Here is a 17,750-nt window from a genome sequence, read left to right on the forward strand (position 1 = left end):
TTAGTGAATGGGACTGTGGAAGCGTGGGCCTGAGTTTTTCCCTGATCCATACACTGGACCATGACAATATACGGTTGTGTGTACTGACTATAGAAATAAACGGCTCAGTGTACTAGCCATAAAAAACATGGCTACCACACTAACACCATACACGGTTGTATGAATTCTCTTTTGGTTTTGGCTCAAAAACTTATTTTTGAGGCCCCATGTTAAAGAAAAACCTCCTTTTTTATTGCAGATTTTGCTCCGTTTTTTGAGCCAAAGCCAGGAGTGGATTTAACAGATGAGAAAAGTATAAGAGCTTTCTTTATATTTCTCATTCCTTTTCAAGCCTCTCTTGACTTTGGCTCCAAAAATCACAGCAACATCTGCAGCCTTTTCAATACGTGGGACCTTAAGCCTAAATGCACTTTTCCACTAGATTTTTCATTTTTGCCTATAAGTAAGTCTATGTGGAAAATTCAGAAACTCTGTAAGCAAAATTTGTTTTTGAAATTGTCACTTTTTGCAGCATGTTATTTTCTTGTACTGTACTTGTCTTGTGTTCCCCAGTGTGACCTCCCCTAATAGATGACGTCTCTCTGATGGAATTCCTCACTGCTGATCTCTGACTATGGGGAAAAGTCTCCCGGATTAGAGCCCCAGATAAAAGAAATGTCTCCGCCATAACTGATCTTACCCTTATATCTCTGGCAGATGTATCCTCTTTCTAGACTACAATCCTGTGTAATCCAGGTACCGGCGCTCAGTATAGTCCCACGTTGCAAAGCCACGCAATCAACCTTAAAAAGATTAAATAAAAAAAAATGCATGCAAACACAGGAAGAACATGCAAACTCCATGCAGATGTTGCCATTACACCAGCTTTCTAGCATAGATGGGTGATATTGTAGTACACCTTTGTCACAAGGGTCTTTCTTTACTGCGAGGAGAACCATGATGCGTTGCCGCTGCTGTTTTTCCCGCAGTGCTTTTTACCTGCGAGACACCACGTGGGGCTTTAGCAGGGGTGAACCTAGGGTTTGTGCCGCCTGAGGTGGACGTCATAAAGCCGCGCCCCCGGAGGAGGGGGTGGAGCGAGCATCCTTAGCAGGCAGAGAGCAGGCAGGGAGAGGACCTGCTCCCTGCTAAGCGTGAGGGGCGGGCGCTGGAGCAGCGCTGCGTCCACAGGGCCGCCCCAATCCACTGCTCGCTTCCGGGCTGCCGAGACAGTGACGCTAAGCCAGTCCAGGACAGCTTGTCCTGGACTGGCTTAGGTCAGAAAAAATGCCGCCCTCCCCCGGGGCCCCGGCATAGCGCCGCCTGAAGCGGTCGCTTCAGGTCGCCTTATGGTAGGTGGGGCGCTGGGCTTTAGCCTTAAAATGGACTGAAATCGATTTATCAGACAGCAGTTTGATAAATCTGGGGCAGTGTAAGACTGCCTAGTCTATCTTTTACATAGTATTAGTAAATCTGCCCCAGTGTTGTCATATATAAAGGTTTCCATTCCGCAGATTCCCTTCCCCCAGTCTATAGGCACAGGCTTACTCTGCCCACAGGTATATTCCACCTGTTCAGCCACAAATAGTCCCCTCCATTGTTAATAAATAGTGCTATATATAAAAACAACAAATTACTTACAGATGAACCTCTAGACCACCGTGGATATCCTTTGGCCCAGTTTGAATAATACAATCCACTCTGATCTGTCCAAACAAATTTGTTTTCCTTATTCTTGTCGTGTAATCCGATCCAGACATCGACCGTAATGTTTATTAAATGAGACATCAGAAAAGCTGTAATAAGACATATGATATGTATGTATTATATATGTATCGCCATGTAGTAAATACAATGTACTGTAGTATAGCCACTGCAGAGGGGAAAGAGGTTGTGACTGAGCCACCGACTATTTTCATTCAATCTATGGCGATTGTCATATACTATTTTTGGTAATGGAGGTATGGGGTTATAAATGTTGTGAGAGAGGACTAGGCAGAATGATGGGAAGTGTAGGATCATTATGTGTTTTTGATTTTCTATGCATTCCCACATTATAGACACAATTGATACAGGGTGTGGTTTATGGCTATAGCGTTGGTCCATAGGGTCATTAAGGTACTTGTAGTGTCGCTTGTCCTCATACTCTCCAGTATGTACATTTCATCTGCCCTAATTATCCTAATGATAAACGGAGGAGGCATTCGGCATATCATACATTATTTTCTAATGCTATCTAACCCATACAAGGCGTTTTATCTGTTGCCTCTATATGCTTTGGTTGTTGTGTGTGCCATTAGTGCTGATTTCTATTATGCAGTAACTTGTCTAGCCGGCGAAACACTGTGGTGGGTCTTGGTTACCATAATCACTTGCCTCTCTCTCGTGGACCAATCGTGACAAGGGGGCAGAGTTGATGGACACGCCACCAGTCCAGGTGAAACAAGCGCGCTGCTGTTGGGTGAGTAGCACCCTTGGTCCTGGGTATAATAGGACCCGCTGTGACATTTTTCCTTTGGCTGAAATTTTAGTACCCACGTCCACCATCAGGGTGTGGGGAACGGTGGATTTTACCACCACTATCGTTTTTATCGCTGCTTTATTATTCTAACAAGCACATTGTTCCATTGTGATTTTGAGCATATCGCTGTTCTGTGTATCTGATGACTTATAGGTTATAGTCTCCTGAGGAACTCTCTTTATTGGGAGGGAAATGCGTAGAGACATATAAGATGGAGAGAAAAGATACAACTTTTTTGTTATATAGCATTAGTCAGATAAAGCGTTGCTATCTAGTGGGTAATTACCTTCTGCTAGGATATTAATGAGTTAAAGGGATTCAATCATTTGAATACCATTTTTTATCCTTAACACGTAGGAATAGCCTTAAGAAAGACTATTCTTCTCCTACCTTTAGATGTCTTCTCCGCGCCACCATTCGGTAGAAATCCCGTTTTTTGCTAGTGTGCAAATGAGATCTCTCGCAGCACTGGGGGCGGTCCACAGCGCTCAAACAGCACTGAGGGCGTCCCCAATGCTGCGAGAGAACTCTCCAGCGCCACCTCCATCTTCTTCAGGAACGGGTCTTCTTTGTGTCTTCTTCCGAAAGTTGGCGTCAAACTTGGGCCTAAGGCAAAGTCTACTGTGCATGCCCACCAGCTACAAGAAAATGGCCGGTTACACAGTATTGTAAGCGGCCACTCTCTTGTGGCTGGCAGGCATGCACAAGGCCTAGAAGTTTGAAGCCACCGCTGGAAGAAGATGTGAAGAGAGCCCGTTCCTGATGAAGATGGAGGTGACACTGGAGAGTTCTCTCGCAGCATTGGGGATGCCCCCAGTGCTGTTTGAGCGCTGAGGGGGCGTCCCCAGTGCTGCAAGAAAACTCTCCAGCATCGGCCTCTATCTTCTTCTGGCACGCCTCCCTGCGATGTCTTCTTCTGTCGGCTTCTTCTGAATTTAAAATTCACAGTACACCCGTGTAAGTGGCCACAAGAAAATGGCCGTACACATGCGCAGTCAGCTCTGCCCAATGGCAGCGCCGACTACGCATGTGCGAACTTTTAAATCCAGAAGAAACAGACATTTGATTTAGGTAATCCTAACCTATCTATCTGTAGGACTGAGTTGATATACTAGGTTTTGGTGATAGACTCCCTTTAAGAAAACAGTAGATAAGTACAGAAAAGCAAGTCTGTCCATTACTTACATTGTACCAAATCATCATTTATAGTGGCCAGATTTCCTCCCAAGGACTGACAGGCACGTCTGGCATTATCCCAGTGAACCCCTTCATCTTCTCCTGTGCCAAATATCCCGTAACACTTAAATAGAGAATATCAGAATTTGGTTATGACATAAAAACCATAAAACAAATACATTTTACAACAAAGCCATGAGATTTAAAAATTCACTACTATGCTGTATATCTGTTATCAGACGTTCAGAATTGTTGCCTTTATAACTAGATATGAGCGAACACTAAAATGTTCGGGGTTCAAAATCCGATTCGAACAGCTGCACACTGTTTGAACGGGTTTCGAACCCCATTATAGTCTATGGGGGGAAATGCTCGTTTCAGCGGTAGGCAACATTCGATCAAATTCTACTTACCAAGTCCACGAGTGAGGGTCGGGCTGGATTCTTCTCCCTGCGCAGCGTCCCCGCGTCCTCTTCCGGCCTTGAATTCACTCTGCTAGGCATCGGGCCTGGGCAGAGCCGACTGCGCATGCCCACACTACAAGCAGACATGCGCAGTCGGCTCTGCCCAGGCCCGATGCCTGGCAGAGTGAATTCAAGGCCGGAAGAGGACGCGGGGGTGCTGCACAGGGAGAAGACTTCTAAAGGTAACAGAAGAACCAGCGTTGATTGGCAATGTATAGCATTCTGCCAATCAACGCTGGTTCTGCATCGAATCTTAACTTCGAACAGCTAGTAGTACTCGATCGAGTATGAGTATTTCGAATACTACTCGCTCATTTCTATTTATAAGGTATTCCTATTGTGAACATAAAAGTCTGATAAACTTACAAATACTCAACACTAGGGTTAATGGTTAACAAATACTTCAAAAACACATTGATATTCCTACCTAGTATCAAGGCTAGTAAAATAATGAATAATGTCCACAAAAATATAAGCTGTACAAAAATATACTTTAAAGTATATTTTTGTACAGCTTATATTTTTGTGGACATTATTCATTATTTCACTAGCCTTGATACTAGGTAGGTATATAAATGTCTGATAGTTGGGGATCCTATTTCTGAGACCTTCACCTATACCAAGGCCTGGTGTTCCCTGATGTCTCACGCTTGTTGTGACTGGAGAGGTGGGCGCACACTTCTATGGGAATTTACTAAAATAAATGGGTAAACATGTTTTGCTGTTTTCAGGGGTCCCCACATACAGTATGTTCCAGCAGAGACAAGACAGTCATTGGGAATCTACATTCTCAATACGGCTGTCCTAGAGTTGGGTGCCACATCTATAAAAGTCAAAGATGGGAATACCCCTTTAAGAATAATAGCAGTGTGATAATATAGACAGGCAGATAGAGCTACTGGGATAGGCCGGCATAACTGGGGTTTGGAGGAAAGATCATATGGGTATAGATGGGGAAAATGAAGAGAGATGAAGTTAGAGGACATGTTAGGTTTCCTGGGAAGAGTCAAAAGTTAAGCCTCACTAATACCACCTAGTTACAGGGGTATTGTCATAGGGGGTGTAATGGCTGCGGGCTCACCTATGCCCCTGACACTAAGGATAAAAGGGGGAGGATGTACTAAGTACTGGGGGGGGGGGGGGAAGCACCCCCTTGGACAAATTAAGTAACCGCTATTGTGGTGCTAAGAGTATTACAATATCTGTACATCTTGTTTCAATCAACTCATGGTCCATTCAAATAAACCACTAGGCCATAAAAATAGTGCAGGATATGGTTGAAGGAGGAATCGTCAACCCAAAGGAAGAACAATGAGCACTAATGAGCAGGTAGAGGTATCGATCACACCATATAATGCCTTGATATATAGGAGAGTAAGAGGTCATCTATAAACACCCTGAAGGTAATCCCTTAATGTTAATTACCGCTCCCCCTGGGCAGGCAATTCCACCTTCAGCTGCATCCTGTACTTTTGGTATGACCTAGGGGAGACTGGTTTAGGGGTTTATTTTAATGGTCCATGTGGGCGGGTAGTTTCTTTTCTTTTCTTTTTTTTAATGTAGATTGTAAATGTAAAGCACCATGGAATTAATGGTGCTATATAAATAAATAATAATAATAATAATAATTGTGAGCCCCATATAGGGATCAATTCACAATGTACATTTTATTTCTTCCTATCAGTAAGTCTTTTGAGAATGGGAGGAAATCCACGCAAACACGGGGAGAACATATAGACTCCTTACAGATGAGTTCCTGGCGAGATTCAAACCCAGGACTCCAGCACTGTAAGGCTGCAATGCTAACCACTGAACCACCGTGTAGCCCCCGATCCATGAGGCCAGGTAGTTTCTTTGCTGTGACTTTATTGAGATGAAATGTACAGATATTGTAATACTCTTATCATGGTTGTTATTATGGTTGTGCAATTTGTTCCAGGGGGTTACTACCACCCCTTTTTCACCCCAAGTTTTTTTCACAGATGTATGTGTAGGACTGGCAATCTAACTTTCATTTATGTTTTATTTTTTCCTTTGACTATTTCCTTTCTGATTACTTTTTGTTATGGAAATTGGTTTCAGTCACCCTCTGTGAAATAAGTTACTATTGTAGTCCTGTATGTTCTATATTCTATATCCTGCAGTAATATTAATATTGATGAAATTACCTTTGGTCCAAATGGCATCCAGTCTTCTGGACATCCACCTTCTGGGGCAGGAAGAGTTGGGGCAAATGTGGCATTAATGGAACTATTTGTTCTTTCACAGATAAATCCATAAGGAACACCACAATTTATGTCATTCCATAACCCTAAAAATATGAAGCAATAAAAAGAAATAGCATATTAGTGATGGGCAGCCAATCATTAAGGAGATGCGACCTCTGACTGCTAAGAACAGTTGGGGCATAACAACTAAGGGAATCAGACACCTCTGCAGGTCCTGGAGGCTTATTGTCCAGCACTTTTTGGTAACTACTTTTAATTTTTGTTTTTCATTTTTGACTCCCCCCCCCCCCCCCTTCCCTTCCAAGTTCCATAACTTTTATTAATTTTTCTTCTCTGAGCCACATGAGGACTTAATGTTTGTGGGAAATATTTTCTTCATGATGCCACCATTAATTATTCTATACAATGTACTGGGAAGCTGGAAAAAAATTCTGAATGGGGGGATTTGAAGAAAAAAATGCATTTTCTTACAGGCTTCGTTTTTATGGCGTTCACTGGGCAGCCAAAATGACATGTCACCTGTATTCTATGTTTTGGTACGATTCCGGGGATACCAAATTTATATGGTTTTATTTACATTTTAACCACTTAACAAAAATCCAAAACTGTGCCATTTTTTTTTTTTTTCTAAAAGTTGCCATATTCTGACACCCGTAACTTGCATGCATAGGGCGTCTTTATTTGCGTGGCCAGGTGTACTTTTTAAGTTATACCATTTTGGGGAATTACTATTGCTTTGGTCAGTTTTTATTCAAAAACAGTGAAAAAACGGTGGTTTGGCATTTTTCACCTTTTTTCCCACTACGGCGTTTACCGTACGGGAAAAATATTTTTATAGATATGTAGAGCAGGCATTTTCGGACACAGGGATTTATCTGTGTTCTAGGGAAAGGTTGGGTGATTGGAATTTTTATTATTTTTTATATTTTTTTAACTTTTTTTTTAAATTATGCATTTATTAGACGCCCCTAGGGTTCTTGAACCCCATGGGGGTCTGATCCCTAATGCAATGCACTACAATGTTAATGCATTGCAATGCATTGCAAAATAACGGCACTTCTATTGCTGGCTACATAGATTAGCGCTGGGTGTCTACTGTATAAAACAGTAGACACCCAGCGGATATGGCAGCCGCCCGGCGGATGTCGGGAAGGGGTTAACTAAATGAAATAAATGAAGAAAAGAGAACTGTAAGTCCCATCAATATTTGGTGTGACCTTTGCCATTTGCCTTTCATCAGTTCTTCTTGGCACTTGAAACAGTTTTTGGAAGAACTCGGCAGGGAGGTTGTTCCCGCCGCCATCTTGGAGAACTAAGCACAGATCTTCTGTGGATGTAGGTTTGCTCCAATCCTTCTGTCTCTTTATGTCATCCCAGACAGACTGGAGGATGATGAAGAGACCAGGGCTATATCTGTGGGGGCCGTATCATCACTTCCAGGACTCCGCCTCCAGTGGCAAAGGTCACACCAAATATTGATGGAATTTACATTTCGCTTTTCTTCATTCCCTTCATTTTGCAGCTAGACAAAGAAACTTTAACTTCCTGGGATGCTGTGAGCAGACTTTTTTACAGTAAGTCATTTTTATATACATTTTGGAAAAACATCCCACTTTCTACATCTGTCTAATTTTTAGGTACAGTTCCAGCTAATTCAACTTGTCCTGGCCAGAAAAGGAGATGTGGCATACAAAACCCTGCCCCAAATTGGGCAACCCTGGTTGGTTTAGGCAGGTGTGGCTGGAGCCCAACAAACTTGTCCCTATTTTACAAAGCTACTTTAAATTATATGTTTTGCTGCTGTATTTGGTGTTACATGGTGTAGGGGAAATGAATATGCAAATAGGTTTCCCTTGCTAAGAAGAGGAAAACTTGCTCTAGAGCCACCTTCTAGAAGGTAGCTCTTTATACATCAAGTCTCTGTACATTGAAGGGTGACCTGAAAAAGAAACATATCACCTCTTCTGACCCACATCTATGACCTCTCACTCAGCCAGCTAGTACCCAGCAATCATCCAAAAACTGCTGTATGTATATGGATTCCTCTTCTTTTGGGGGGTAATATAGATAATTGTCTTTAATCAGATCACACAACTAAATTCCTTCCAAACCGTGACAATAGGGCACGGTTTCCTTTTTCATCAAGAAGGATTTATTTGTATATTATTTTCCCAGGATCCAGAATATGCATGGTCATACCCAATCTCACTCCTCATTATTGTCAAAGTCCGGCTGATTTGACTTCCAGGCAACAAAGTTAACTGGAGAACTGTCCTTGTACATCAAAGGGTGAACTGAAATGATGATGTCTTCAAGGAGACATAATATCCCTTCTAGGTTGGAGTGCTAGGGCTAGTTCACACTGGGATTCCGCTTGTGCACATTCCGTCGTGGCTGCACTGCACCGGCATCCCGTCGCGGCTTTCCGCTCTAGATTCGGCCCAAAAGAATGGGCCTAGTCTGGAGGGTGCTGTCACGAGGGCAGCTTGCTCGCTGAAGAAAGGGCAACTCGCTGCTTTTTTTCTGCTAGTGCAAAGAAGAACGCTAGCGGTCTACATAGACTTCTATTGTGAGGGGGCGGATTTTGAGGCTGATTCTGCGCCAAAATCTGCCCCCTCTTGCCCCGTTTGAACTAGCCCTTACACCCTAGCAATGAAATCAGCCCCATAGTGAGATTTAAATTGGGCTCTTTTCTAGTGCTGAATAACACCTCTAACCACTTAAGATATGTGGACTTGATGCTTGTTTTCTCCATCTTCCTTCCATGATCCTTGTGTTCATTTTTTACACACATACATTATTTAAAAGGAATTTTTGGAGGCATAAACAAACTTCCCTTTCTCCCATACCCTACAAAATTTGTACTCATTTCTATACAAATAAATATCATGTCATTATAAGTTTAAGTCATACCAAATGGTGGTCGCATCTCCGTGCAAAACTCATCATTATTGGCAAAGTCCGGCTGATGTGACTCCCAGGCGACAAAGTCAACTGGAGAACCGTCCATCCATCTAATAATAAAGAAATGGCGCCATCAAGATTATAGTGTAATACACATGCTTAAAGGAGAATAATTGGACTAAATACTTAAAGGTGTCTGGCATTAGTATAAAGGGTGTGTTTGTTTTTCAGAAACTGCTCCACATTATCCATGAGCTACTGAACTATGCAAAGGTTTTAGGCAGGTGCTTGAAAAAATACTGCAAAGTAAGAACGCTTTCAGAAATAGAAGGGTTAATAGTTTATTTCCGTAAATTAACAAAATTAAGTGAATAAAAAAAAGAGAAATGGAAATCCCATCAATATTTGGTGCGACCTTTGCCACCAGAGGAGGAGTCCTGGAAGTGATGATATGGCCCCTACAGATAAAGCCCTGATCTCATCATCCTCCAGTCTGGGATGACATGAAGAGACAGAAGGATTGGAGCAAGCAACATCTACAGAAGATCTGTGCTTGTTTCTCCAAGATGGCGGCGGGAACAACCTCCCTGCGAGTTCTGCCAAAAACTGTCTGCAAGTACCGAGAAGAACTGATGGAAGGCAAAGAGCAAAGGTCACACCGAATATTGACAAGTTTCTGGTCAGGTGATGGCCTATTTGGTTTAAAGTACTTGTATAAGCCATGATCATATGATGCTGCAATGTATGGCAAAACCTTAAGACAAAAAACAAATATCTTGCCATTAGATTGGAGGTCACTTTGGTCCTCATGCTTCCCAATGTACGTCAAGTATACAGACAACAGCTATAATTAGGTTACTGTCACTTTCTTCATCGAGCACTTACTTAAATTCTTTATCCAGTCCCAAACGTAGGCCGATATAATAAGATTTAATTGCTCTTTTGGTTGAAATCTAAAAAGAAAAAAAGAAATAGCTATTATTAACTTTTGGGGGGCAAAAACATTGCAATTTTTCCACTTTTATTATTTTTATTTAATACTATGGTGAATAAATAGGTTTACTTTAATGGATCAGTATGATAATCACAATACCCATATTTAACCACCAGGGGTGAACCATGGCTTTCTGCCGCCTGAAGCGGACGTCAGAAAGCCGCCCCCACATCCCGAGGAGGGGGCGGGGCGGGGGCCTAGCGGAAGGGGGCGGGGTGGGCCGAGCGGAGGGGGCAGGGCCAAGCAGAGCGACCATTTTTAGCAGGCAGAGAGCAGGCAGGGAGAGGACCTGCTCTCTGCCTAAGCGTGAGAGGCGGCCGCTGGAGCAGCGCTGCTCCAGCAACCTCCCCAATCCACCGCTCAGTGACGGTGACCCTAAGCCAGTCCGGGACAGCTTGTCCTGGACTGGCTTAGGTCAGCAAAAATGCCGCCCTCCCTGTGGCCCTGGCATAGCACCGCCTGAAGCGGTCTCTTCAGGTCGCCTCATGGGAGGTGCGGCACTGTTAACCACGTTAGGCAAGGAACATGAGGAAGAGCAGTGTGCAAAGTGCACCATGATTTTGAGGAGCGCAGACAGTACCTTTTGGGTGTTTCACGCCCTACCTCTCCATGTGCAGGAATAGGACCTGTCCTGAGTTTTACAGCCCGGACTGTCAGCCCACACATGGGACCGTGTAATCCACGGTCGTGTGTATGGGCCTACAACTGAATGGGTCAGTATGATATCCAGGAAAAACCCGGGAGCCCAGGGTCTTCCAATTCTGAAAAATTTAGCACAACAATTGCAATTCCATCATTTACTTAAAGGGAGTCTGTCACTAGATCCCAGCATATAAACACAGCCCAGCAGATAGATAGGTTAGCGTCACCTGAATCAAACCGCTTTCCCCTTGGGTTACCACTTAATTCTTTAGAGCATTGGAGCTCATTTACATATTGAAATAAACAGTGATATCCCTTATTCAAGTGACCCTAACCTACTGATCTGTTATGCAAGGATGATCTGACAGACTCCCTTTTAAAATGTTCTACGTTGTAATCACACTTACGTATATCCAGAGGAAACTTCTTTCAGATTCACTGTTAATGGTGACAAGATGGGAAAAATTGTGTTTACAAAATCCTTGAGCTTTCTCCATCGGCACTCGATTCTTACTAACATAGTATTGGCTGCCATTGTAGATCAGCCAACCATCACTTGTAAATTCATATTCTATGATATAAAGGGGATACAAAAATATTATTATAATATACAAGTGGGAAGGAATGACACAAATACCTCATATATGTAACAGGGATCATGGTGGCACAGGCATGTATTGTGGTACAATCCTAAATTGTGTATTCTAAATAGTATTTTTCAATGCATCTTTTTCTCTCTGGCAATGAGGAAAGGCCACAGACAGAAGTTTAACAGTATTTTACCTCAAGCATATTACTCAGGTCTAGCCAGGGATCTGAATTAGTTTAGGACAGGGGTGCCCAATACGTCGATCGCGATCTACTGGTAGATCGCAAAGGATGTATGGGTCGATCACGGGATGCAGGGATCCCTGGTGTCTGCTTGTTCACAGCGCAGGCTGAGAGTCATCTACGGACACTGGCAGTCGGGGCTGCCGCAGCCCCAGCCTGCCAGTGTCCAGAGATAACTCTCAGCCTGCGCTGTGAACAAGCAGACACCAGGGATCCCTGGGCAGCCACAGAACGCCGCTGTCTCCTGCTGTCACAATCCGCCTGGCCCCGCTCATATACCTGGCCCCGCCCACAGACATGCCCACCCTGCCCACAAGCATACCCCGGCCCCGCCCATAGGCCCACCCCGGCCCCACCCTCGCCCATAGGCCCGGCCCCGCCCTAGTAGATCTTTTACCTTCGTCAGCTAATAAAGTAGCTCACACGCTGAAAAAGTGTGAGCACCCCTGGTTTAGGAGGTCTAGTCTGGGGTCTGTATTAGATTAGGAGGTCTAGTCTGGGGTCTGTATTAGTTTAGGAGGTCTAGTCTGGGGTCTGTATTAGTTTAGGAGGTCTAGTCTGGGGTCTGTATTAGTTTAGGAGGTCTAGTCTGGGGTCTGTATTAGTTTAGGAGGTCTAGTCTGGGGGTCTGTATTAGTTTAGGAGGTCTAGTCTGGGGTCTGTATTAGTTTAGGAGGTCTAGTCTGGGGTCTGTATTAGTTTAGGAGGTCTAGTCTGGGGTCTGTATTAGTTTAGGAGGTCTAGTCTGGGGTCTGTATTAGTTTAGGAGGTCTAGTCTGGGGTCTGTATTAGTTTAGGAGGTCTAGTCTGGAGTCTGTATTAGTGTAGGAGGTCTAATCTGGGGTCTGTATTAGTGTAGGAGGTCTAGTGTGGGGTCTGTATTAGTTTAGGAGGTCTAGTCTGGGGTCTGTATTAGTTTAGGAGGTCTAGTCTGGGGTCTGTATTAGTGTAGGAGGTCTAGTCTGGTGTCTGTATTAGTTTAGGAGGTCTAGTCTGGGGTCTGTATTAGTTTAGGAGGTCTAGTCTGGGGTCTGTATTAGTTTAGGAGGTCTAGTCTGGGGTCTGTATTAGTTTAGGAGGTCTAGTCTGGGGTCTGTATTAGATTAGGAGGTCTAGTCTGGGGTCTGTATTAGTGTAGGAGGTCTAGTCTGGTGTCTGTATTAGTTTAGGAGGTCTAGTCTGGGGTCTGTATTAGTGTAGGAGGTCTAGTGTGGGGTCTGTATTAGTTTAGGAGGTCTAGTCTGGGGTCTGTATTAGTTTAGGAGGTCTAGTGTGGGGTCTGTATTAGTGTAGGAGGTCTAATCTGGGGTCTGTATTAGTGTAGGAGGTCTAGTGTGGGGTCTGTATTAGTTTAGGAGGTCTAGTCTGGGGTCTGTATTAGTTTAGGAGGTCTAGTCTGGGGTCTGTATTAGTGTAGGAGGTCTAGTCTGGTGTCTGTATTAGTTTAGGAGGTCTAGTCTGGGGTCTGTATTAGTTTAGGAGGTCTAGTCTGGGTTCTGTATTAGTTTAGGAGGTCTAGTCTGGGGTCTGTATTAGTTTAGGAGGTCTAGTCTGGGGTCTGTATTAGTTTAGGAGGTCTAGTCTGGGGTCTGTATTAGTTTAGGAGGTCTAGTCTGGGGTCTGTATTAGTTTAGGAGGTCTAGTCTGGAGTCTGTATTAGTGTAGGAGGTCTAGTCTGGGGTCTGTATTAGTGTAGGAGGTCTAGTGTGGGGTCTGTATTAGTTTAGGAGGTCTAGCCTGGGGTCTGTATTAGTTTAGGAGGTCTAGTCTGGTGTCTGTATTAGTTTAGGAGGTCTAGTCTGGGATCTGCATTAGTTTAGTGTTTAGGCTGGGATGTGTATTAGTTGGTCAGGCCAAAGTGATCAGACTCTTATCCTCTGTCCTGTGGATAAGGAATAAGTGTCCATAACAGAACAACACCTTTAAGAACTTACATCCTTCTTGCTGCACCCATTGCTGCTGGCTTTGGCTCAGAATGCTGAATGAAAAACTAAATAGACTAAAGATAAAAATAAATTACTTGCCAGTAAGTTTTGGTTCTTCCTTTAATTCTGCTCCTAGAAACAAGAAGAAAGAGTAAATTATTAAAGATAAGGTAATTGGTTAGCAACAAACCAGATTTCACCTGATTATTCCAAATAGTTTTTAACAAAACCAAACAATTTTAAATTTGTCACGAACAAACTAAAATGATCAATTCTGGTAAATTATAACAACATTTTCAATATAATAATAATAATAATAATAATAATAATAATTATTATTATTATTATTATTATTATTATTATTATTATTATTATTATTATTATTATAATAGTAGTAGCCAAATGCAAAAGAGGAAAGCAATACGTTATGTTTTTTTTTAATACAAAATGTTTTTATTTTCCATAGAGAAAGACATATACATGTGAAACAAGTAGTACAGTAAAAGGTACAAAAAATAATAGATGCAAACAGCTCACAATTCCAGATAAATGCATTAAATACACAATACAAGGTCAGTCTCCTACTTATGGAGGTACAATCTGTTATTAGTCAAAGGAGAAAAAGCATAAATATGAGTTTTGCAGGAACTCTATAAGTAATGAAAGGGATGATTAGTAAGTGTGAGCCACAGGGATATATTCATCAAACCAGAACAAATCCTCATCAAAGTTCACAATAAACAGCCAACAGTATGATGAGACAAGACAAATACATCACAAGACAATGACAAAACAAAGGGAGGAGTGGGAGGGGGGATGTAATGAGTGTAGGAAGGAAAAAAGAAAGAGAAAGTAAGGAGTAAGAGAAAAATTAGTAGTTTAAGGGCAGTAGTCAACTCTTCTGGAGAGAGAGATATTCAGTTCTCTTTCCCAGGTGGCAAGGAAGTTTGGCTTGACAACTGCTAACTTATCTATGAACTAGCTGTTACCCGCGACTTCGTCTGCGGTGATTGTAGCAGTGGGTATATACAGGCGCGGGTAAGGTTTTCGTACTGTGTATAAGGGATGGGATATGAAATGTAACTTTGTATCTTGTTGTTGCTGTAATTCAGAGAATACGTGAGACTTTTGTGTTGAAATTACTTTGTATTTGAGTTGCTATATATACGGTGTTGTGAGAAACTTTACATAGTGATTTTGGGACAGAAGTATTTGAAGTTAACCCTTTCCCGCCGATGGCATTTTTTTGATTTTCGTTTTTGACTCCCCTCCTTCTAAACCCCATAACTTTTTTTATTTCTCCGCTCCCAGAGCCATATGAGGTCTTAATTTTTCCTGGGTCAAATTTGTCTTCATGATACCACCATTATTTATTCTATATCATGTACTGGGAAGCAGGGAAAAAATTCTGAATGGGGTGGATTTGAAGAAAAAATGCAGTTCTGTGACTTTCTTACGGGCTTTGGTTTTACGGCGTTCACTGTGCAACCAAAATGACATGTCCCCTGTATTCTGTGTTTCGTTACGATGCTGGGGATACCAAATTTATATGGTTTTATTTACATTTTGACCCCTTAAAAAAATCCCAAACTGTGTTAAAAAATTATTTTTTGAAAAGGCGCCATATTCTGACAGCCGTAACTTTTTTATACGTGCGTGTACGGGGATGTATAGGGCGTCTTTTTTTGCGGGACCGGGTGTACTTTGTAGTTCTACCATTTTCGGGAAATGTTATTGCTTTGATCACTTTTTATTCAATTTTTTATCAGAATCAAAACAGTGAAAAAATGGCGGTTTGGCACTTTTGACCATTTTTCCCACTACGGCGTTTACCGAACAGGAAAAATATTTGTATATCTTTGTAGAGCGGGCGATTTCGGACGTGGGGATACCTAACGTGTATGTGTTTCACAGTATATAACTACTTTTATATGTGTTCTAGGGAAAGGGGGGTGATTTGAATTTTTAATCCTTTTTATTTATTTTTTTTATATTTTTTTTACTTTTTGTAAACTTTTTTTTTTTGCAATTATTAGACCTCCTAGGGGTATTGACATGGGTGGGCGGTGTCGCGGATTGTCAGAGTGGTGGGGGTCGGCAAACATGGCTGCTCCGGAGCGTTAAAGAGAGCCTCCTGGAGTATCGGTAAGGTGAGGGGCAAAGTGGTAAAGTATATGTATATGAGATTGTGTGGGGTTAGGGGCGAGGCTGAAGAGGGCAATATGAATTTTGTGGCTTGCTATGGTCCAAAGTGTGTGAGATTGCAGAGATGGTGATGTGAGTTTGGGTTTTGTGGGGGTCCTGGCACAAACGTATGTGTGCTATTGTGACAAAAAGTAGCCTATTGCGCAATCGGGTGTATTAACTATGTTTGTGGAAAATTTCAGCCAAATCGGTCGAGCGGTTTTTGCGTGATTGAGGAACAAACATCCGAACATGCAAACTCACAAACCCACAAACTTTCACATTTATAATATTAATAGGATTGATGTGGGAGGTGGGAGGTCTGGAATAGCAATCTAGGGTTGGCAGTGGACAGATGTTGTTCAAAATCTGGAAGGTTGGTCCTCATAACAGTATTTTTTCCAGAAGGTGATAATACAATGTTTTAGATGCTGAAAGTGCAATGGAGAAGGCTTGAAATTTGGCATAAGTCAAAGAATCTCTTCTACTGACATAGAAGAACCATTGTTACATAAGTCGCTTAACTGCAGTCCCTCCAAGGGGGCCTATAGGAATCTGCTGGGAGGTTGAGAGAGGTTAAAGGGATCCTATCATTCAAACACATTTTTTTCTCACTAATACGTCAGAATAACCTTAAGAAAGACTATTCTTCTCCAACCTTTCTTGTCTTCTCCGCGCTGGCGTTCGCTTGAAATTCCGGTTGTTTTCGGTATGCAAATGAGTTCTCTCGCAGCACTTAGGACGGGCCCCAGCGGTCAAACAGCACCGGGGGCGTCCCCAATGCTGCAAGAGAACTCTCTCCAGTGCCGCCTCAATCTTCTTCAGCAACGTCCTCTTCACGCATCTTCTTCTGGTGCAGGCTTCAGACTTCTAGGCCTCGGGCAAAGCCAACTGCGCATGCCCGCTGGCCACAAGAAAATGTCCGCTTACAATACTGTGTAAGTGGCCATTTTCTTGTGGCCGGTGGGCATGCGCAGTCAGCTTTGCCCTAGGCCTAGAAATCTGAAGCCTGCGCCAGAAGAGCGCTGGGGCCCACCCCCAGTGCTGCGAGAGAACTTATTTGCATACCGACAAAAAAAGGAATTTCAAGCAAATGGCGGCACGGAGAAGACAGCGAAAGGAAGGAGAAGAATAGCCTTAAGAAGGGTATGTTACTGAGAAAAAAATGTGTTTGAATCATAGGATCCTTTAATGAGATGTGGTATGAGGCTCGCGGGCATGAGTGGAAAAGGAATCAAAGCTAGGTCTTCAGAGAGGCTCTTCCATACCTCAGCACAACCTTTCAAAATTGGATCACGTAGTAAAGGCTTGCAGGTAAGTAGGTGGGGCATCCACAGCACAGAGCGAGAGGATGAAGGTAGGAAGTCTGCCGGCCAAGAGCAATTTAGAGTCAGCTTCACCCACCAGCCCAGCTGGACAGCCTTAGGCTGTATTCACACTGAGTAACGCTGGCGTTTTTTGTGCTTATTTTTGCACATAGCGCCGCGTTAACGCCGCGTTAACGCCGGTCAACGCCACCACAAAATAGCGCGGCGTATACGCGGTGTTAACGCGGTGCTACGCGGCGCTATGTGCAAAAATAAGCACAAAAAACGCCAGCGTTACTCAGTGTGAATACAGCCTTAAAGTATTTTTGGATGTCAGGTAAGCAGATACACACTAAGATCTTTGTGTTGTCACAAGTGAAACTTGCAGCAATAATTGATGTACTGTAGGTCTAAAACCTGCAGCACAAGTCCTTGTTTAAGCAGGTATTGGTCACAGTATGTAGATGAGATTTGATCAAATCTTATCCACAATGCTGCTGTTGTACATCATTTTGTAATCCTGCATTCACACAATTGCGTTTTAGCCATGAAACTCAGTGCTTTTGTTAGCTGGATATATTGACCTGAACAGTAT

The 17,750-nt window shown here is 42.9% G+C and overlaps 1 protein-coding gene across 1 annotated transcript in view; it reads right to left on the reverse strand.

The window, feature by feature from the left end:
• Window positions 1-17,750, reverse strand: part of LOC142201187 (macrophage mannose receptor 1-like) — a 183,087-nt gene that overhangs the window by 16,488 nt on the left and 148,849 nt on the right. Inside the window, exons 42-49 of the mRNA XM_075272015.1 lie at window positions 13,764-13,796; window positions 11,316-11,479; window positions 10,158-10,225; window positions 9,282-9,382; window positions 6,309-6,451; window positions 3,686-3,800; window positions 1,621-1,775; window positions 680-782 (exon numbers count right to left, since the gene is read on the reverse strand). Coding sequence (XP_075128116.1) covers window positions 680-782; window positions 1,621-1,775; window positions 3,686-3,800; window positions 6,309-6,451; window positions 9,282-9,382; window positions 10,158-10,225; window positions 11,316-11,479; window positions 13,764-13,796 — 882 coding nt within the window. The remainder of the gene's footprint in view (window positions 1-679; window positions 783-1,620; window positions 1,776-3,685; window positions 3,801-6,308; window positions 6,452-9,281; window positions 9,383-10,157; window positions 10,226-11,315; window positions 11,480-13,763; window positions 13,797-17,750) is intronic.

This window comes from Leptodactylus fuscus, chromosome 4, assembly GCF_031893055.1.
Source record: "Leptodactylus fuscus isolate aLepFus1 chromosome 4, aLepFus1.hap2, whole genome shotgun sequence".
NCBI lineage: Eukaryota > Metazoa > Chordata > Amphibia > Anura > Leptodactylidae > Leptodactylus > Leptodactylus fuscus.